General features: G+C 44.2%; 1 protein-coding gene across 1 annotated transcript in view; it reads right to left on the minus strand.

The window, feature by feature from the left end:
• The window catches only part of LOC147034318 (uncharacterized), a 58,484-nt gene that overhangs the window by 24,762 nt on the left and 10,715 nt on the right, over positions 1-23,007 (minus strand). The window contains exons 5-13 of the mRNA XM_085880646.1: positions 22,766-22,928; positions 8,463-8,602; positions 7,736-7,909; positions 7,311-7,381; positions 6,963-7,071; positions 5,822-5,962; positions 5,590-5,681; positions 4,063-4,310; positions 2,589-2,689 (exon numbers count right to left, since the gene is read on the minus strand). Of these exons, the coding sequence (XP_085736772.1) occupies positions 2,589-2,689; positions 4,063-4,310; positions 5,590-5,681; positions 5,822-5,962; positions 6,963-7,071; positions 7,311-7,381; positions 7,736-7,909; positions 8,463-8,602; positions 22,766-22,928 (1,239 nt within the window). The remainder of the gene's footprint in view (positions 1-2,588; positions 2,690-4,062; positions 4,311-5,589; positions 5,682-5,821; positions 5,963-6,962; positions 7,072-7,310; positions 7,382-7,735; positions 7,910-8,462; positions 8,603-22,765; positions 22,929-23,007) is intronic.

Raw genomic sequence — 23,007 nt, forward strand, 5'->3', positions numbered from 1 at the left:
CTCCACCCCATGGGGAATGAACCGGGGGTCGAATCAAAAAAAAAAAATCATTCCACATTTCACGAATCCACAAATGTTGATTGCAAATGCAAAGTTTCATATAAAAGTGTTTTAAAATGTGCCTGCAATTGCATTTTTTGGAATGTGACATTTTCACCCCACCTCCAAAATGATACTGCTCTCGCACCTTGCCAGGTGGTGATCATATTCTACCAAGTTTGATACATTTCTGCACAACCGTTCAGGAGAAGATACCGTGGCAGACGGACAGACGGAGCAGATTACAATATCTCCATGTTTTTTTTACAAAATGTAATCATTCCGAATACATGCTCATCAGCTTGACGAACATTTTCTCCATTATAGAGACTGTAAATGAAATTTAGATGTACCATTTATGACGAAGAATCATAAATGAAAAAAAATAATAATAAGGTTCAGCAGAGAAATATATTGGCTCTCCACTGAAAAAAAATTCCCATCCTATTTCACTCGATTTCATGTATTATTAAAGCACAAATTTTGCCAACAACCACACCGATAACAACAGAATCATGCAATTTCACTCAAGAATGACCATCTGACCCTGCCTAGTCACAATAAATATTTCATGGAATTTTAGCAACAGTACGTAATCTGTTTGAATAATAGATAAAATAGACAACTTTGCGGAAGTTAAACTTTGTTTGGAGGTGGTGTAATTGTTGGAGAATCCGCTCTGAGTCTGTGAGGGTGGCAGTTTGATTCCGATTGCCTCAATCATACCAAAGATTTCAAAATTGGCACGTATTGCTTCCTTGCTTGACGCAGAGCATTTAAGGAAAGAGCACGGTGAAACCCCATCGGTTGTCATCCATGGAGAGGAGGTAATATCTCCTTAATTGCCCCACTGAGTGTGGCAAGAAAAATGACGTCATAAAGACGTCATCACCAGGACCCGAAGTGCCCCGAGAAGTTACGTCACTTTCCCCAAGTTCAGCGACTGTGTTTGCCTGGGATAGAGTCCAGCGTGCTCACGTGTTTTTGTCTGCATGTATGCAAGATTTGTGTTTCAGCTATTCCTCGAGCCTTAGACCCTGTAAAGATAGAAATAATGAAAAAGTCCACCGATTGTATGCATGAACAATGTTATATGTTTAGATACGAGGGCGAGTCGAAAAGTATCAGCAATATTCTATTAAAAACGGTGTTGTGCTGACTACATTGCTTATTGTACTTGCAGGTACAAGCACAAACTGTCTGCGCCATTGTGAAGCGGTTTCAACATTCAGCCGTCAGTAGTTGTGTCGTAAGGGAGTAAACATGACTGCTCCATGGTCTGTTTGCACCAAAGAGCAGCAGCGTGCAGAGATACGATTTTTGTGGATCGGAGGTGTACCAAGGACAGAAATCAACCTCAGACTTTCAGCACAACATGGGAACAGTGCTTTACCGCAGCAGGGTGTGTATGATTAGATTACCATGTTCAAAAATTGTCGCACAAGTGTCACTGATGATGAACGATCTGGACACCCACCCATGTCCACAACAGAAGAAAACATTGAACGAGTCTGTGCCATGATTCTGGATAACCGATGGTTGACTATTGACGAAGTGGCACAACATCTGAACATCAGTCATGCTTCTGCACAAGAAATCATCAACAATTGACTTGGCTTTTATAAAGTTTTCGCAAGATTGGCTCCAAAACAACTCACACAAGAACGCAAGAGCAACTGTATAACAATCTGCGAAAGCCTTCTGAACCGCTTTCAGTCATGAAGGGAATGTTTTTTTTGAGATGTGACGTGGATCCACCATTACAAGCCAGAGAGCAAACGCCAGAGAATGGAGTGGAAACATCCGACATCACCAGTCAAAAAGAAGTTCAAAATGCACCCATCGACCAGAAAAGTGATGTCAATACTTTTTTGGGACTCACAAGGCCCAATTTTGGAACACTATCAAGAGGTGGGCACACAGGTAAACAGTGTCCGTTATTGTGAAATGCTCAGGGACCAGTTGAAACCAGCTATTCGATGGAAACGCCGAGGGCTCCTGCCAAAAAGTGTTGCATTGTTGCATGACAATGCCCATCCACACACTGCCACCCATACTGTAGAAACCCTCTGGTAATTGAACTTTGAGGTGTTGGAGCATCCTCGGTACAGTCCTGACCTGGCCCCTTCGGACTTTCACCGTTTGGTGCACTCAAAGACACTTGAAGAGGCCGCCACTTTGCCAGTGACCAATGAGTGAAAGAAGCGGTGCATGTGTAGCTAGTCACTCAGCCAAAAACATTTTCTTCTGAGGGCAGAGAGAAGCTTGTGAACTGATGGACAAAGTGTGTTGAAAAGGAAGGGGACTATGTGGAAAAACGATGCCCTTGTACATGCTCAATTGTAGTTACATTATTTAAATAAAAATATATTGCGGATACTTTTTGACTCACCCTCGTACATATAAATTAACACGATCTTATTCCCAAAACAAATTATTCCGTTTTACTTTCTTAATACTGAAGGAACAAACATTAATCCGAGATCAGTCCGTTTCTGTAAATAGCAATGTATTACACTTTATTAGCTTATCAAGGCAGACAAACGTACATTGATCGACTCGATCGGCCCAAACTCCTGAAACATCGCCGCAATGTCCTGTTGTATGACTCGTTTGTCCAACTGTCCGACCCATAGCGTCGTGGACAATACTGCAAAAACAAAAGGTCAAGAGGCACGTCCCATCAGGATGCGTATACATGAGGTGCAGAGACATTTCACACACGCACAAAAAAAAAAATAAAAACTTTGCCAAAAATGCACAAACATCATCATCAACAGGTTATCATAGTCTTGAACAAATTCTGGATGGAAGTATGTGCTCCAGTCACGACAATGAAAAATGATCTCAGATCAACGATGCACAACTATCCGAGCAAAAGATAAAGGGAAAATATGAAGTGCATGTGAAACTGCACGATGACCTTTTTACCAGATCGTATGAGACAGCAGACCGGGATGGCAGGATAGCTTAGAGGTAGTGTACTGAGAAACCAAATTTTGAGTGCAACTGACCATTAGTTATGAATATGGGATTGTCAGTTCAAGCACAGAACTTGCAGTCTGTGTGGGTGACACAGGAGAATAAAAACAAGAAGAAAATGGTCGATATATCCACCGTGAAAGATGAAAAGGTGTTGACGTTTCATTGTCGATGCAAGACAGAGAGGAGGAGGGTGGTGGGGGGGGGGGGGAGAGGAATGGAGAGACATGGGGAAATTTGAAGTGGTTGATAAAAGGTATGTGACGTTACCGATGACCTTACCCGTGATGTGATAGAGGTGAGCAGTCATGAGTGATGTTCACAGCTTGGACCAATAAGTGTTGCTCATATGCATCATGTCAAGAGTGAGGTCATTGGTCACATCATGGGTGAGGTCTCTTGTGAAGTCACATACCTTCCCGTTTTCCCAGTCTCTCTCTTTCGCTTCGGCGAAGGGAACAGCTTAAAACGTTAACACCTTTTAATCTTTCACAGTGGATAAATCAACCATTTGAATCTCGACCCAGCTATAAACTGTCATCCTGGTATTCACAGGCAGGGGGATTCATCAATGTGTGTGCCGTCCCTCAAATGGACATAAAACAGGATTCCCGTCTCCCGGCATTATTTGGTGGACGTAAAATATACCACGTTGCCCTTCACAAAGAGGAAGCGAGTTATCGCCGACAACATGGCCAAATTCCAAATTCCTGCCTTAACCTTAGTCGAATGCCAGGCCTGACCAGGCGATTCATGAATGACTTGGGCCAAGCTTCCCCCAGCCAACCACACAAAAATGTGGGAATAATTCTGGCCTTTAAAGAAGAACAATATATGCAGTAAAAAACCTAAGAGCTTTGTCAATGGTGCAGGGAGTCAAGACGATGGGTTTTCAGAATTAATTAAAATATTATGGTTGGATGAGAAAGTGGTACATTTATACAAAAGAATTTGAGGCAAAGGATTAAAAAAAACAAAAACAAGGAGTTTACACAAACCCAATGGCTCAATCACCAAGTCATGGATCCTGGCAGCACTTACCACTGAGTGTGGCATTCTGTAAAGGGGGAAGGCCCCGGCGCTGGCGGTCCTGCTCCCGGCGTTCACGTGACAATGACCGTGATGAGCGACGAGACCGGCGGTCCCGCTCACGGCCTCTGTCCCTGTCCCTGTCCCTATCTCTCTCTCGCTCTCTGTCCCTGTCCTTGTCCCGAGAACGCCTTCGCCGGTCCCCTTTGTAGTGTGAGTGAGAGTGTGAGTGAGAGTGTGATCTGTGGCTGCTGGGAGACCTTATGGGCAAAGGAAGGGAAAAGGAAAGAATAATTCAAATTAAAAACATTCTCTACAAATCATTCAACTTAGCCATCACCAACAAAGTGAAGGCTCGTGGAAGAGCCAAAACAAAGAATGGATCGAGTAGAAAGACAAGGTGGGGGGGAGGGGGTAGGGGGACACGCCAACAGCAGGGTTGAGGGACAAAATCGGAGACAGACGAATAAGGAATGTGGGGGAAAATGAGGGGTAGGGTAGAAGGCACAAGGTGGACAAGATGGATACAGAAGCAAACTCTCAGGAAGTGGAAAGAGGTGAGCTTGCAGGTAGAGGGGTTAACGAGGGTAGAAAAGATCATGGTTTTGGATGGGGGATGATTTAAGATGGGAGTGAACAGTCCTCTGGTACACCTGGAGGGAAGAATGAGGTTGAAGAGAATATGGAAGTTGGTTCCACAGGTGAGAAAAAAAAGAAGAACAAATGAGTGGAGGTGCAGTGAATCTGGATTTTGGAAGCTTAACCACAGGGGGATTGCTAGTAGAATGTGTGCACCCACCCTTCTACTGGAGGGTGACAGATAATGGAGAGAGCAGAGCGTACAGGACCTGAAAGTAGGCGGAAGAAGACAGAGAGACCACCAACCTGTCTGCGATGGGAAAGTAATTGGCCCATCGACTCAGGTCATTGCAGGAGATTCCAATGATCTTGAAGATCTTGGTTTCCACAGCATCAAGCTGAGCAAGGTGTGAGGTGGCATTGATGGATTTATTAAAATCTGATATTGGTGTGGTGCAGGCATGATGGGCCAAATGGCCTCTTTCTGCACATAATTTCCTTGTAATCCCTGTGAGGCAGAGACACCAGCCCAGAGGGATGTGCAGTATCCCCATCAAGCTGTGGATGAAGGCCGAATCAGTGGATAGAAGATCAGGTGTGCCAAGGAAGGACGTTGCATGATGGAGGATGCCCAGTCGGCGACTGGCTTTGGAGGCCAACTTAGAAATGTGTGTTTCCCAAGAAAGATCATGGCTGATAGTGAGACCCAAGTGTTTCAGTGATTGAACTTCAAAAGGTTTGTTAAGAAAGCATGGGGGGAGAGAGGAAGAGAGGAAGAGAGGGAGAGAGGAAGAGAGGAAGAGAGGAAGAGAGGAAGAGAGGGAGAGAGGGAGAGAGATTATAATTACAATCTTTGGGAGAAGAAAAGCTCAAAACATAAATTATTAAAATAATTTGAAAGGTAGGAAATTGAGTTATATTAGTGAAGTGTTCCAGAGCAGTACAGACTGCATGCCTGACCTGCTCCGTGACCGATGTTGCTGCCTGAAGTCTCCTGGAGCCGGTACTTCCTCGGGCTGTTCAATCTCCATGTCCAACTCCATGTCCACTGGCTGAGAGTACAAACACAGAGGCTACAATCGGATGCCCACAAAAGAACGACTCATTAAACCAAAAGAAATAGCCACTGTCGACAATGAAGCAGAAAAGGCCAAATGGGAATTTTGTTTCACAAACAATATGCTGTGATGACCTGTTCAACAGGTGGAGGATAGGAGGGGGGTGGAGCTGGTGGTAGGTAGGCCTGGCTGTATGGTGTGAAGGTTGGTACTTGTACTTGTACTTGTACTTGGTTTGGTGAGTACATCTGGCTTTGTGGCTCAGGTTGTGTAAGCTGGAAGAAGGAGAGGCATGATCACAGTTCAAGAAAGCAAGGCAATAAAGAAAGAAAGAAAAATTAAAGAAAGACGACTGGAGTATAATATTCACCGAGCTCTCACCAATTGAAATAGATCAGTTCTGGATAATTCAAATCAGTTAGCACTCGGAATTTGCGAAAATCATTTGTTTGAAAAAAAGCGTGCGTGCGAGTGAGACCGGTTTCTCGACAACCACTGGTCCGATCTAATTGAAACTTGCCAGGTATATTGCTGGGAACCTGACTGAGTATGTATGTGCCTTTTCAAGGTTTGATATTAATCAGCCAAGTGGTTCCCAAGTTATTGCCATTTATTTACCAAACCAATGACAGGACACGTTGCTGCGTAGGCGTGGCCGATGGGGAAAGGGCGCCTTAGTTATCAATGACAGGACACGTTGCTGCGTAGGCGTGGCCGATGGGGAAAGGGCGCCTTAGTTACCAATGACAGGACACGTTGCTTGGCGTTTTGCACCCACAGTATCTATCTTCTATCTATCGATAATTCCAGCAATCTGTTTGTTTGCCTTCCAAAAGGTTTGAAATTAATTGGACAAGTGGTTCCCAAGTTATGGCCAAGTTAGAGCGCGTTCTCCATTATGGGTTACAACGTACGGACTTCCGGATAGTGATGACTTACTGTATTCAAATAATTTCTTGATTTCTTATGCGCATTTATAGATAAACACAATACCCCAATCCAGTCGTCGTTTACGAGAGCGAAGGAACAGTCTGTGTGGTTGTTTGAAAGTTTTTTTTTTTTTGCACATACGGCCACGCACGTACGGGCACACGAGAGCGAAGGAACGGCCTGTGTGGTTGTTGTTTCTGGCACGAGGTTCGAACGTTTTTGTTTGTTTGTTTTTTGCACGTATGGCCACGCACATACAGGCACGCACTAGTTATAAATAAATAAAGTTAATAATAAATGAATTTTTTTTTAATCGTATCATTAAATGTGCCCATGTGACCTCACCCTTGCCAGCTGCTCCTGGAAAGTCTCTTCCTGAGGCACAGAAAGGTGTGTGTGAATTTCCTCAGCATTGTCTATGGGCTTCACCGGCTCGACCTCATCTTGGAGGAAGCTAAGTGGGAGGAAAGACTCATTCCTCACTTTCATGTCCATCATCAAAAGCATTCACCTCCTCATCTTACAATGCTTATGCACAATCCTTACACCAAGTATCTTTCGTGAGAACAGACACACAGGATACCAGACAGCATGTCATCAGAAGGGAGATGTGGCTTAAGGAAAAACTGGTAAGGATGGATGACAACGAAACGGAGGAAACTCCTCGGTGAGACAATCGTGGAAAAGGCTCACCTGTGTACAGGCTCAGGCTTGTCCTCCATTGACTCTGGTTCGTCATCGTAATCGAACCTGTCCAGCAATTTCTGCGGGGACGCAGACAGGAAATGAGCTTGAGAGGTACGGCAGAGTGGGAGTTTAAGGTTAATGTAGCAAAGCATAAATCAGTTTTGGAGTGGTGGTGAAGCTCAAGAAGAAACACGTAACATTTTGTTCACAAAACACTCAATATCTTCACTCCTTTCTCAACTCTCGTTCAGGATGTGTTATTGGTAAATGCGTTGCCCAATCGCAAGAAGCCTAACTTTTCAATGATCATTATGAACTTGTTCCCTACACTATGACTGCTGGAGATTCTTTTAAAATGCAACAGAAACTCTTTCAATGTGGAGGCCGTGTTACCAGGACAAGAAAAGGATTATTCCAAAATGACGATACACCTTGTCAAAGGCCGAGTTGTTTGAAGGTTCCAAAATCGGAGGGAGGGACACAACAGGAGGCTTTGATGTGGTCGCCGCTGCCGCGGTGAGCTGGGCCGTAAGCGCCTGCACCTGGGCAACGAGACCCGGGTCCAGCGAAGGGGCAATTGGTTTCTGCTGGAGACTCTGTAGGAGCTGGCAACAAACGACCGAAGGAAAGTGAGTATTGAGAACGCAAACAAACAAAGAGCAAAGGTCACACAAACACCAACGAGAACACATGCCAATGAAAACACACCAAACTAGAACAGCACACAGTAGAGCGAACACCTCTGTCAGGCTGTACAGTTTACGTTTTGTATTCCACAGATAGGCCAGATCTGCATCTGGACCTGAACCAAAATCGAATAGGCTTGTTGTTGTAACCTACCCAAAGAATTCATCATGTTTTGTCATAACCTGTCTACAAAGTTTTGAGATCTCGTGCCATGAATAATTTTTGGCCACATCTCTCAATGGTGAATAATTGCTTAAAAACTATCATATCCAGATCTGGATCTTCTCCAAAATCTAATCAATTCATTCCTGGCACACACCCAACTTGTCCACCAAGTTTTGTCCGAATATGTCCATAACTTTTTGAGATATCCTGCTCAGAGAGAAAGACAGACAGGGGTGAAAACATAACCTCCGTCCACCTTCAGTGGCGGAGGTAACTAAAGAAAGGGCTTTAACAGCCTTGGGCCACCTGTTGGCTTTGGGAACTCTGCAGCAACTGAGCCACGGCTGCAATGGCATCCGCATTGGGCAAGGTCTGTCCTGCCGGCCACGTCTCTGCCACCTGAGCGGCAGCCTGTGCAGGGGTCAACGGCGTTGTTGGACTACCACCTGGCCACAGAAACGAGCGGACAGAGGGGGAGAATCATCAAAGTATAATGTATTTTATTTTAAGGTTATTACTAAGAAAACAGCACCGAGTAAGTTACCGAAGTTGCAAGGTGAAGACTGAAGGACAGAGTGGCTATGAAAAGCATCTTTTCTACAAATGGACCAAAATGCTCAGACCACAAGACAAATGGCAAAAACTTCACACAGAGTAAACAGCACACAATCCAGCACCAAGTTATCAGCAATTTATTCAACAAAGGGAAATGTATCATCTCTCCTCGGATCATGAAGTCATTATATACAACACCAAAATGTATCCGCGGCACCAAAATAAAGATTAACTTTTCAGCTTCCACCAGAGGTTTGCTTTTAACATTGTAAAAATATAGATATTGACAGCAAATGCCGAAACAGCTGCACACTTGGCTGCAGTATCAGCAAGTCCAGTTTCACCACTGATGAAATCATCACCGGTTTCTGTAATCTGAAAGCTCTTTCTCTCTTGTTGTTGCATCATTATTTTAAAGGTGTGCACAAGCTCAAGAAAATGTACTTTTCAAGGGTTCTTCTTAAAAAGCTGAGCAATTTAACTTGTTACCTCCGCCACCTAAACTGGACGGAGGTCATATTTTCATCCCTGTTTGTATTTTTCTGTCTGTTTGAGAGACGGATATCTCAAAAATTGATGGATTCGGACAAAACTTGCTGGACAGGTTAGGAGTGTGACCAGGAGGAATTGATTAGATTATGGTGAAGATCCAGATCAGATACCAGAATTACCTCTGCCACCAAAGGTGTGAAGATCCAGATCAGATACTAGAATTACCTCTGCCACCAAAGCTGGATGGACAGAGGTCATGTTTTCACCCGTCTCTTTGTTTGTCTGCAAGCAGGATATCTCCAAATGTTATGAACGGATTCATTCAAAATTTGGTGGACAGGTTGGGTGTATGATGAGGGCTAATTCATAAGATTTGGGTGAATATCCAAATCCCAGAATCATTTTAGTGATTCTTCACCATTGAAAGATAGTGAGAAAAATGATGTATAGCACAATATCTCAAAAATTGTGGGCGGATTCGGACGAAACTTGGTGGACATGTACGGAGTGTGACAAAGCCGAATTGATTCGATTTTGGTAAAGGTACGAATGCAGATCCAGCCTATCAGTGGGCTATAAAACGTAAACTGTTCAGCCTGGTGGAGGTGCGTGCTCTACCAAGTGCCGTTTTAGTTTTTTGAGTGATTCTTCATTATTGTGAGAGAGTACAAAAACTATTTATAGGATGATACTTCAAAAAGTTATGGACTAATTTGGACGAAACTTGGGGGATAGGTTGGGTGTGTAACACAAACGAATCAATTTGATTTTGGTGAGGATCCGGATACTGGAATTATTTAAGCAATTCTTCACCACTGAGAGGAGGAGGAGGAGATTGGGACCATACTCTGTGCAGTGTTGGTGCTGCTTAAGCAGTCTCCTTGGCCATTGGGCACAATCCTGGATGGGTCGCCACTCCAACACAGTATACCAGCATGGTGGCACTCATTTTGCCGACCTCGGGAGGATGACAGGCCGAGTTAACCCCACCTGGTATTAATTCAACAGCTGAGCAGGATTTGAACTCAGGACCCAAGGATCCAAAAGCCCACCACCCTAACCATAAAGCCAACACCATGCATACCATTGAGAGATGGGGCCAAAATGATATACTGAAACGCAAAAGAAACTTACCACTCGTTTGAAATGTAATAAAATTGTAACAGTTCAAAATAAAACAAACCAACATATGCTTATTGAAACATTGGCATTTTATTGATGACATGTCAAGTTTTTGACCAAGATACACCATCTCATAAGTTTGTTCTACAGTGCAGAACAGCACAGGGTGCAATGTCAGTCCCCTTTCAATAGCATGTGTGGCCACCATTATTTTGGATTCAGGCAGTGCATCATCGGCGCATACTGCCTACCAGTCTTTGGATGGATTGCTGCTGGATTCTGTCCCACTTAGTCCTCAATGTCTGAAGCCATCTGACTTAGGACCATCTGCCTGTCCTGCCTTGCAGTGGTGATTCTTGACCTCCCTGATCGAGGTATGTAATCTGCAGAGTTGTGGAGGGTGTCTCTGTCCACCAGGGCCGATATCGTCTGGTGTGAACAGCCAAGGCGACGTGCCACCTCACGGTAGCTCAATCTGCCTTGCAGTATGCCCAAGGCACACTGCAGTTGATCCCTTGACAATCGTGGCATGTTGATTGAAATGCCCATTCTGCACTGGCCTTTTTAAAGCCAATATCAAGACATCACGTGCAGCTCATTAAAATCATCCTGTACCCCTTGGCTAATCACTGATCGTCAAAACGGCTGTTCAACAGCTGTGCTATGAAGTGACCATTGAAGGTTCAAGTGACCATCCGTGACCGTTTTGTCTGACAGTGAGGACACTATTGTCCACAAATAAGTTCACACATTTACTACACGCAGTGTTATTGTTGATATTTGAAGGTTTAAAAGGTGGTAAGTTTCTTTTGCGTTTCAGTATATATAGCATGATATTTCAAAAGGTTGTGGGTGAGTTATGACAAAACAGGCAATAGCCTATTATTGTTGCAGTGTATTGCGCGCCAGTCTGGGCAGTGAGTGCCCATACGAAAGCCATCGACGATCAGTTAAACACCAGGATGAGAACAGTGTCTGGAACCCTCAAACCACCAAAGACTGAGTGGATTCCTATCCTCTGCAACACTGCTCCGCCAGCCACTTGAAGGGATGTGCTGTCATCCCGATACTTCAGCTACATTTTGGTTACCAAAATTCCAGCCCAGCGCCATCTCGTTGAATATCCGCACTGTCACCTCAAGTCCAGAAAACCACCATGGAACTGCGCCAAACTCCTTACCGCAGCTGATCAAAGCAAAGCCGACTTGTGGAGGGTCAGCTGGAAAGCTGCCACAGCTCCAAATAAACATATTGTACATGATCCAACCATTGCTCCACCTGGCTTCACACTCCCACCTAGGCAATGGACAGCCCTCAACAGGCTCCACAATGGACAGGGCCGTTGCGATAGCACCCTCTACCGATGAAGGATGAGGCCGGATGTGCTCTGCAATGATGGAGCACGGATGATGAAGTACATCACGTTGCACTGTCCCTTTCCGCAGCTATCGGGAGGGCTTTTAGCACTCTACCAACTCACCCCTGAAGCAGTCATTGGCTTCAGAACCTGGACATTAAATGTTTGCGCACCCCATATTGGCCATACGCAAGAAGGCGGCGGCAATAGCCTCTTCCCTCTCCTCAGACATTGACAAAAAAAACACAAAATGGTCAAACACTTGGAATACATCTTTCAATCTCTCTCACTCAATCTCTCTCTCTCTCTCTCTGAAAGGACAGTACAGCAAAACCCTCCATCTACTTTCTCAACAACCCTCTCGGAGAGGTTCAGTCAGTCACTAAAGTTCTTGGGTCTCACTCTCAGCCATGATCTCTCTTGAGCAAGCCACATTTCAAAGTTGGCCTCCAAAGCTAGACTGGGAATCCTCCATCGTGCAAAGTCCTTCCTTGGCACACCTGAGCAACTATCCACATGCAAGGCTTTCATACGCAGCTGCTCTCCACTCTGGGCTGGCTCCCCTGACTCACATCTTGTTCAGCTTGATGCAGTGGAAGCCAAGGCTTTAAAAATCATTGTAATCTCTCGCGATGAAGCAGAGTCTATGGTCCTATCACTTCGCCATCGCTGACAGGTTAGTTGTCTCTCTGTCTTCTTTGACCTCATTTCTGGTATTGCACCGTCTGCCCTCTCCATGCTTTGTCACCCCGGGTATCTGCAGGATGAATGCGGTCCACCAGAAATGCCTAAATCCAGAACAACTGCTCACTTCCACTCATTTATTCCACTTTTTCCCCCCATCTGTGGAACCACTTTCCACACCCTCTTCATTCTCATTCTTTCCTCCAGGTGTTCAAGTCAGCTGTTCACCATCATCTCAAGTCATCCCGCATCAGAAACCATGATCTTTTCTACACCCGTTAAACCACCCCCCCTCGACCCCACCCAAAATCTTGGCTTATGTATCCATATTGTCCACTCCTTACAGATCCGGCCGATCAGTGGAATACAAAACAAACTATTCAGCCTGGTGAAGGTATGCGCTTTTTCAACTGCCGTTCTCATTCAAAATGTGATCGACAAGTTTTTGATCTAATCTTCAGCTAACTTTGATGAGAATATTAATGTAAAAAACATTTTCAAAGACAATGTTTTACTTCAACAAGATAGAAAACCAACAAATCCAGAATGTGATTGAGCGCTCAGAGGATTTTCACTGCAATGTTCCAAAGCATTGGCATCCCATATAATTGTTCAATGCAGCTGAGATGGTGAAGTGGAGTTATTGCTCGAAAACCATAAATGAGACATAGGGTTTTTTTGTATACCATGTCGAGGCTCGTGTAAGAGCAAATACACAGAAACATATAACAAGACAGGAGACAAGAGTGGCGGAAGAGGGAAGCAGAAAATAGTGGGGAACAAAGATAATAGATATGTGGAAGGGAGAGGGATGGGGTGGGGTACACAGGGTAACAAGATGGTACTATAGGGACTTTCAGGAAGGAAAACAGGGAATTTGAAGGAGGTGGGTTTGAATTGGATTAACGGTGGTAGTAAAGATCAAGATTTTGGATGGGGGAAGATAAGAGATGGTGGTGAACAGCTGTTTTGAAGACCTGGAGGGAAGACTGGGATTGAAGAGAGTGTGGGAGTTTGTTCCAGAGGCTGGAAAACAAGAGGAATGAAAGAATGAAGGTGAGCAGTGATTCTTGATTTTAGCAGTTTCACCAAAAGGGGTTTTTTGGCAGACCTTGAGCACCCTGAGGAAATATAGGGGGGACAGATCACAAAGAGCAAGGGGGGTGGGACAAGGCCAGAGAGGAGACAGCAGCAGACAGAAAGACCACCGACCTACCTCCGGTGAGAGTGAGAGACTCAAAGACTCAGCTTCATCGTGGGAGATACCAATGATCATAAAAGCCTTGGTTTCCACAGCGTGAAGTCGAGCTAGGCGTGAGGCAGGAACACCACCCAAGAGTGAGAAGCAGTACTCAACCAGACTGTGGATGAAAGCTTTGTATGTGGTCAGGAGCTCAGGTGTGCCAAGGAAGGACTTTGCACGATGTAGGATGCTCATTCGGTGACTGGATTTGGAGGCCAGCTTGGAGATGTGGCTTTCCCAGGAAATATCGTGGCAGAGAGTGAGAATGAAAAGCTTGAATGAAAGGACTTCTTCAAGGGGATTGTTAAGAGAGTAGATATGGGGGGGTGGGGGGTGTTCCAGACAGTGCTTTTGGAGAGACATGGCGAGGGTGTGAGATTTGTCAGGCTTGAAAGGCATATTCCATTTGATCAGCTTGTGATTTTATCCAGGTCTGCAGAGAGTGAAGAGGCTGCTGCTTGCCAATTTGAGGGATGAGAGATGGTACGGTAGAGGGTGGAGTCATCGGCAAAGAGATAGAGGATTTTCCAGTGAATCTGAGAGATTATTGATGGAAACCAGAAAAAGCACAAGGCCAAGAACACTGCCTTGAGGAACTCCAGCCTGGACGGGAAGAGGAGATGAGAGAATTCCATGAAAAGCCACGCGTTTATAGTGACAGGAAAGGAAGTCCGTGAGCCATGAGTGGAGATTGCCTTGGACACCATAAGAAGAGAATTTGGTGAGCAGTGCGGGATGCCAGACCGTATCAAAAGCTCGTGATACGTCTTGGAAGATGGCTCTGATCTCATGGTTTGGCATGGAGTACCTCCATCCATTGTTGGGAAAGCAGAAGCAGCATGTCCAGGGTTGAAGTGACCTGGTCTAAATCCAAATTGTTGGTCAGAAATCAAGCCATTGGAGAAGAGGAAGGATTTTATGTCGGAGGCGATGATTGATTCCATGACCTTGCTGATGATTGGGAGAAGGCTGATTGGTCTGTAGTTGCAGGGATCAATTTTTTTCACCTTTTTATGCAGAGCAGTAATGTTTGCTGATTTCCAAGCAGATGGCAGATGACCTTGAGAAAATGAGAGAACAGAGAGAGGGTGAGCAAGTGCAGCAGAGCAGGTTTTTAGGACACAAGGGCTGATGGCATCTGGACCGGTTGCAGAATCTGAGTCGAGGTTTGACAGCAAAATCTCCACCTTGTTGGGAGAAAAGGACACAATGTCCAGGAACAGCTGGGTGTGACTGGGTAAGGTGGGTACAGAAAGCGATGAGTTTGGGACACAATATTTAGAAGAGAACACAGAGTTTAGGCATTCAGCCTTTTCAAGTGCAGTCTCAGCTGTGCAGTCACTTGAGATAAGGGAGGGATGGAGGGGGAACATACACCAGAAACTGACTTAACTAGACGCCACCAGGATTTGGAGTTGGGAGACAGGTTTGAGAGTTCAGACTTGAGATGAGAAACATGTTGTTTCTTGGCTCTCCTCAAGGTAGACTCACACTGTCTTGTTCCAAGCTTTGTGGAAGGAAACGAGATTGCCTTCAGTAGGATTTGCCTTCCATGAGGTAAAGGCAAGTTGTTTCAGGACAACAGCCTCGCCACAAGCTTCAGTGTACCATGGGCGGGAGGAAGGGCAGGACAACTGAAGACGAGATGGGGTAAATCTGCGCAAGTGAGAGAGCAAGTTTCTTTGAAAAAAATTCCCAGGATGAATTGATGTCGGTGAGAGTGCAAATGGGAGACCAGTCTAGAAGTTTGATGGCTGTTTGAAGACCCTGCCAGACTCATCAGCGCTGAGGTGGTTCTCTTATAACAGCCAGAGAGATGATCGCTTTAACAAGCATATCAAGCATAACAAGATGAACCAATTGGAGCAAAAGAAGAACAGCAGTCATTTTCTGGGAAATTGGTCAAAATCAAATCCGGAAGAGATGAAATACAATTGGCTGAGATCAGGGTGGGGAAGTAGACATTCAGTCGGTCGCAATGAGTCGCAGAAGTCCTTTGCTGAAGTGCCATGGCAGGTGAGTGAGGTACCCACACCCAGCCAACTGGCATGATAGCAATTGAAGTCACCACATATGAGGAAGAGAGAGTTTGGATGATTGGATAGAAGTTGGTCCATGTTTTCGGCGAGCGAGATGTAAATGGAATCATCACTGTTTGGTGGACAGTAGAACACAGATAAACAAGAGATGGGAGCAGAGAGGAAGCCATAGCCAGAGGTATTCTTGGGGGTGTGGAGGAGTGAGGGCAGTGCATGGACTGAGGAATAGAGTTTTTTTTTTTCATGAAAAGAGCAACTCCACCGCCAGGACGAAGCTCAGGTCTGTCATACCGGAGGAGGGAGTAACCAGGGAGAGAAACTAAGGAGTCAGAGACGTCTTGAAGGAGGAAAGTTTCTGTTAAGCTGATGATGTCTGGTTTGTCAGTGGCAACCTGTATGGAAAGATCAGTCAAGTTAGAGTGAAGACCCCAGATGTTTGAGGTCCACACTGTTAAGGAAGAGGGAGGAGAGGCGGCTTTGGGCATGGGGCAGGGAGGGGGAGAGTAGTGTGAGGGAGGAGAGGTGGAGGTAGTGAGAGTTGTTGACTGTTGATGACAGATTGGAGAAGAGCTCGGGGAGAGGGTCAGATGGAGAGGACAAAGGACTAGGTGGTGAAGGGATGAGTGGCAGTGGCGAGTAATAAGAGAGGGAGCAAAGGGAAGTGGGAGATTGGAGGAGGTGGAAGAATGAACTGGAAGAGAGAGGGTGAGGGAAAGAGGCAGCTTTGTGAATGTGAAGGGAGGGCAGCTTTTGAGAAGGGGAGTGAGGGGGAAAAATTGAGGGAGAAAGGTTATGAGGGAAGCTTGGGGGGTGTGGGGGAAAGAGAGAAGTTTGCTTTTAAGAGGGAGGAGGCAACTGATTGCGAGGGAGGGGTGAGAGGGAAGCTTTGAGGGAGAAGGGAGATGATGAGAGCAGGCAAGGCCATGGGGGAGGAGGGAGAAGGAAGGGGTGAGGAGAGGGGGAGGATGGTTAATTGTTTTGGTAGATGTGGGAGTGGGCAGGAGGAGGAACAAGATTTGAAAGTGTGGGAAGAGGGGGAGATGTGATGATAGGAAAGAAAGATAGTGTGTTAGAGATGTTGAGTGTGCTGAATGAGAGTGAGACATTTGTTAGGTTGGAGCAGAGCCCACAGATGTTTGAAAACCATACAGTTTGGGACACCAGAGGGGGAACTTGGCCTGAGATTGTCTTTTTTTATCAAGCTGCTTTTCACCTGTATAATGTCGAATGAAGACTATTCTCTGGTCAAACGATAGGCACCAGTCCACTCTCATTTATAATAAATTTTGTTTTTCCAGATGACGTGCATTTCTCTAAACCCATGATTCTTTCGAACAACAATAGCAGGCTGGCAGAATAGTCTAGGGCCTAGAGGACACTCGCCTTTGAGTTGTCTAGCCTGGATTTGAATCTCAACCCAGCTATAAAACTATGGTCCTGGTGTTTCGCAGGCAGAGTAAGGTATCAAGCTGTGTGCCATCCATTGGAAGGACGTTAAGCCAGAAGACACATCTAGAAACACCGGTTGTTCGTCGATGTTGAGATCCCATGGTGTCTTTCGCAAATGGTGTTATCACCAACGCTGAAACAAATTCCAAATTCCTGCCGAAATGTGCAAGTCCACTTCATCAGTGGCACAGCCACTCCTCAGTGATGATGCATGAAATCCAGAATTTATTCCCAGACCAATGTGCATTCATCAACAACAGCAATAGTCTGGGAGCTAATCATTAAAAGGGATCTCAAAATTTATTTCGTTTACATCACCACCAGACCAACATCTGACTTGCTGCACATGACAGCCCAATCATTAAGGGGGTTATCATCAGGGTGATTGTACTTGCACCAAGGGGTCACAAGTTAGCAGGAGCAGCACGTTTTACCACGATTCAAAACGCATGTTTTGACAATTTTTGTCTGAATATCATATCCCCCAAAATAAGAGCCTGTTTGGACATCCGGAATGTGAACAAGAAAAACCTTCACTGAGAAAATCAAAATTAATGCATTTCAAACCATTACATTTCCAATGAAACGGAGTAACTGCACACTGTACTTTACGAATAACATCTACAAATGAAACCAATGCCTGTTGTTTTCAGAATGACCTATAGGGTTCATATAATCATCATGGGTATTTCTCCATTGCATGAGTTATTTCAAAGTTGTTTGCACTACCTGTTTCTTTGAGTTACGAAACTCCAGAACTGCTATTAAAGATCGTTTTTTAAAATAAAAAATAAAGAGTTGCTTAATCATACTATTTATAATTTGAGAAGTATCCATGGGTTTGTCTGTCTTCTATGCATTTCTAAACCACTGGACAGAATGAGTTGAAGCCTGCTTGTCGAACTCTTGTAGAGGGGGGGGAGGGGGGGAGGGGGTGGGGAAGGGGGGAGTGGTATCGTATTCTAAGACACTAAGTCTCTCCATGTAAATAAGTATCGTATATTGCCACCTCGTGGAAGCTGGTATTACAAGTCAGTGAAATTCCAGACATAAAAGTGGGGGTCTTAACAAGTCATTAATTCTAGGGGAATTATCTGTCACTAAGGACAGGTTCTTTGCTCGTACTTCTATAATGCAGTGTCAAATTTAGCTTATAATAAACAGGCTAGAAATCCAGGAACTAAAGCTAACTCGAGAGTCCATAGAACACCTTACCCCAAGCAGTCTTGAGAAAAAAAAAAACAAACATGGGAAGGGTCTTTTAAACTCTTGCTTATTGCGTTTCCGAGCACAATATATATTTCCTACAAGCTGCCATTTTTTTCGAATCCCGATATTCCCCAACACCGAGAGAGCAAGCAGAAAATTTGATTGTCTGCGATGACGAAAAATGGCTCAATATTTTTTCCATCTACTGCTAAACGGAAAGTTTTTGCAGGTGCCAAGAAGGTGATTTGTGTTCTCCAGCATTCAAGTATATAATTCAATTAAAATGAAATGAAGGTTTTAAAGGTTGGAGAAAAGAAAAACTTTTTTGGGGAAGTTTACTGCCATTGATGCAGTGTCTTTTACACCACCTTATTTAACGCATTACATTAGTTATGTGTTCTTGTAAATGCCCTTTAATGTTCCTAAAAACAGTAAGTTTCCTGTTTGGAATGATTTTCAACTTTGTTTGACTGCCAGATCGGCAGGCAGAATTTAAAAAAAATATTACCTTACTCTGTGCGCATTTACACTCGGGATGAGATTCCATTCAATTTACCAAGTTCAAAGCCAAAGTACTGCAAAACTACAGGTTCATATTCGACAATGTTCAAAATATAACATTCAATTGAATTTGAAATTGAAGTTGAAGTTGTTTCTCGATCATAAATAGACATCTGTAGAAGCAGACAGTCAAAGTTAACCAATTGCTTAACCGCACTTTTCACTTCGCCTGCGCGGGGTAACTAAAGCAGGCTATTGTTGATGTACATATTTATCATACTTATGTAAACATGTTCACAAAACACTTTATTGGTTCAAGAAAAAATATTTTCACGAAAAAAATAAGTGACCACTATATTTGTTATTGTTGTGTGTGTCTGTCTGTCTGTCTGTCTGTCTGTCTGTCTGTCTGTCTGTCTGTCCCGAGCATAGCTCCGTGGGTTTTGATCCGATCCTGATAAAAATTTTGGTGGGAGGTTTGTATCATGATGTAGTTGTGTTTTCCTGAGAATGGGCATGGTGCGCCCATTATGGGCAGAGCCATGCCCAAAAAAACGTGTTTTTAGGGGGTAGCCGATTTCAATTTGCATCTTCTCCGAGGGGGTTTGTCGAATCTGACAGGGGTTTCGGTATTTGGTTCACCCAATGGCACCTGCATAGCCCCACGGAGCTCGATTTTTCATTTTCGTCCCAAGGTCAAGGTCATAAGATCACGAACTTAGAAAATTGCTAATTGTGTTTTTAGGGGGTAGCTGATTTTAATTTGCATCTTCTCCTTGGGGGTTTGTCGAATCTGGCAGGGGTTTTGGTATTTTGGTTAGCCCAATGGCACCTGCATAGCCCACTGAGCTCGATTTTTCATTTTTGTCCCAGGGTCAAGGTCATAAGATCACGAACTTAGAAAATTGCTAATTGTGATTTTAGGGGGTAGCCGATTTAAATTTACATCTTCTCCGAGGGGGTTTGTCGAATCTGGCAGGAGTTTCGGTATTTTGGTGAGCCCAATGGCACCTGCATAGCCCCACTGAGCTCGATTTTTCATTTTCGTCCCAAGGTCAAGGTCACAAGGTCACGAACTTAGAAAATTTTGAATTTTGACATAAAAATCATACGACCGCCCAAACCTTGAGAGCTGGGATTACAATATTTTTTATGCATAATCTTTAGGTCATTCCCCACCGAAAGTCTTGAAACCATTTTGCTCTATCTCAAACACCTTGCCTGTGGTGCCCCCTTCAAGTTTGTTTTTACGCTGATTTCATCAAAGTATAGATAATCCGAGGAGTGCGAAATGCCATATAGCCTATATGACGTTATATTGTCCCTGGAATGTTCCAGGATGTTGTTGTGTTGTGTTGTAGCCTATTAAAAGGCTGCGGCTCGACAATTCAAATCATAACCGCACGAGACATCGAAGTGTCAAGCCGCTGTCACACCGACAGCGTATGCCGACTGTTGAAAAATTTGCTGAATACGCTGGCACACGACGAATACGTTATGGGTAAGTTTTGTATACGTTAAGAGCACGCTGAAGCATGCTGAAGCATGCTGGCATACGTCGTAGTATGCCGAGTAAGTCAACAAATTTTAAGCATGCTGCAAATTTTTCAACGTATGCCAGCGTATGACACACACGTTCCGCATGCGCTGGCCATAAGTTGTAGGCACGTTATGCAATCGTTGACACACGTCGACACACTTTACTTGTAAGTTACTCATAAGTCGAAACACGTCGAGGTAATGTTTAGCATACCCGAAAGTTATTTCTAACTTATGAGTAATGTGCTTTGAACCTATGAGTAACGTGCTTTGAACCTATGTGTAACGTATCTCCAACGCATATTGACATATGTAAATGTATTTGACGTCTTCCGGACGACCACAGAACTTACTGAATGTGTTACGAACTTACAGCTACCGTATAATGGCGTATTGGCAGCGTTTTGGGGAATTGGAATATAAAAATGGGGTTCACGCAGGAGGAACCCGTCAGTGTTGTAGATTCCATGGTTTTTTCTTTTCTTTTCTTCGGCATGACGGTGATGTTGACACTTCGATTTCTAGTGCGGTTATGATTTAAATCGTTGAGCGGCAGCCTATTAATGATATTATATTATATTATAACCGCACTAGAAATCGAAGTGTCAACATCACCGTCATGCCAAAGAAAAGAAAAAAAAACAAAAAAAAAACATGGAGTCTGAAACACTGACGCTAAACATTACATCGACGTGTCTCGACTTATGAGTAACTTACAAATAACGGGTGTCGACATGTGTCAACGATCGAGTAACGTGCCTACAACTTATGGCCAGCGTATGCGGAACGTGAGAGTCATACGCTGGCATACGTCGAAAAATTTTGAGCATGTTAAAATTTGTCGACGAGCTCGGCATACTACGACGTATGCCAGCGTACTACGACGTATGCCAGCGTGCTCTTAACGTATACAAAACTTACCCATAACGTATTTGACGTGTGCCAGCATTCTAGACAAATTTTTCATACGTCGGCATACGCTGGCTAAATCGTCAAGGTGTGACAGCAGCTTTAGCGATGTATTCTGGCATCTTTTTAAGTCTTGGTGGCTCAGAAAACGCTTGAAAATAAAAGGTATGGCTTTAAAATGCTGATGACTTCACTTTATAGTAGTTTATAAGGGGATCATTGTGTACACATTTGAATGGACAGCCGTATTTTTCCCATATAATCTCTCTATATGGTGTATTAACGTACTCTGATATTATACGGCAATATAAAGAGAAAAATCGAAAACAAAATAGCTTTACAGGCATGGATTTGATCTTGACCTAGAAATTACCAACAAGTGCAAACCGGTGCTTCCAGGCAAATCGTGCCCACGTTTGGTGGCAATTTTATGTTTGAAATCGTTTTCAAAACTTGAGAATCAATCGATAAATCCCTTCGTCTTTCACACGCTTTCACGATTTTTTTATGATGCGACAAGATTTGTTGTTTGAAGACCAAAATGTTGGGGCTTGCACTCGTTATCCAAAGGAGAAGCCCACTTACGTGAAACCGATTTTGCTTTGTGTTTCTTTGGCTGGTCAGTCATGATATTTTCACACTTTATGTAAAATGAGTTAATCTGCTGGGTCAAATTATCATGTTATCCCATATTATATTCCAGAACTTGATTCTCACCTACTCCCCTTTGCTGTTCACTTGCACTATTCCATATTTGTTATGTCACCTTCTCCTGCCTACTTATGTGTTCTTGGTCAATTCAATACACTTGGTTCTCCTGTCTTGTTTGTATATCCATACTTATGTTGCCTGTATGTTTGTTCTTTCCCAAATTCTCTGTCTTCTCATGCATCTTCACAAAATGGTTTGTACATCAGGACTACCACCACTCCACCACCATGTCAACATTACCCCTCTGTCATTTAGCTCTTCCAACGGCCTCGATCTCTGCAAATAAAATGTAACAAGGAGCTGATACTCTAGATCCCCCCGTCTTTTGGGTAGTATGAGGAATAGATCTGTGTAATATGAAAGCTAAATCGTGAACGTTTTTGTGAAATATCACACGCACAACGTAAGTTACCGAGATGGTTGTCATGGCAACATAATTCAGCCAATCACTGCCGTGATATAATCAGGCTGAGATGATGTCATGAGGAATAGATCGCTGCAATCTGAAACCAAAATGTTCAACGGTTTTTGAAACATCGCTTACGCTAAAGTACATGCACAGATGATCGGTTGGTCAGATGGAGCTCATTTTAACGTCCTCAATCTCCGACCTTGTATTGTCGGAGGGGCGAGGGACAAAAAAAAATAATGCAGTGACATCAAATGGTTAAGAGCATTCGGGTACAGCAATTTGCTTTAACTGAACGATCGGTCATACAAGTACCAAAACTGTCATCAACATCATAATCGCAACCAACCTCTCACCCTCACCCACCCCCCCCCAATTCCACTCCCATACCTGGTGTGTTCCCGGCCTGTATGTTTGCAGCACCTGCAGGGGGGCCGGTCGGGGTGGAAGTTGGGGGAGGAAGCCCAATGGCCATGTCAAGCAGTGGCTGGATTATGTCGCTCGTGAAAACCACGTTCTTCTGCCATAGGTTGAGAACGCGCACAATCTTGCTCTAAGGGATGTAATCCAGTGGGTGGGATGACAAAAACAGAGTGGCAAGGGGAATTATAAGTGCCTTCGCCTTGTATTAG

Source organism: Eptatretus burgeri, chromosome 1 (genome assembly GCF_056783735.1).
Source record: "Eptatretus burgeri isolate ZD-2024b chromosome 1, Ebu_testis_v1, whole genome shotgun sequence".
Classification (NCBI taxonomy): Eukaryota; Metazoa; Chordata; class Myxini; order Myxiniformes; family Myxinidae; genus Eptatretus; species Eptatretus burgeri.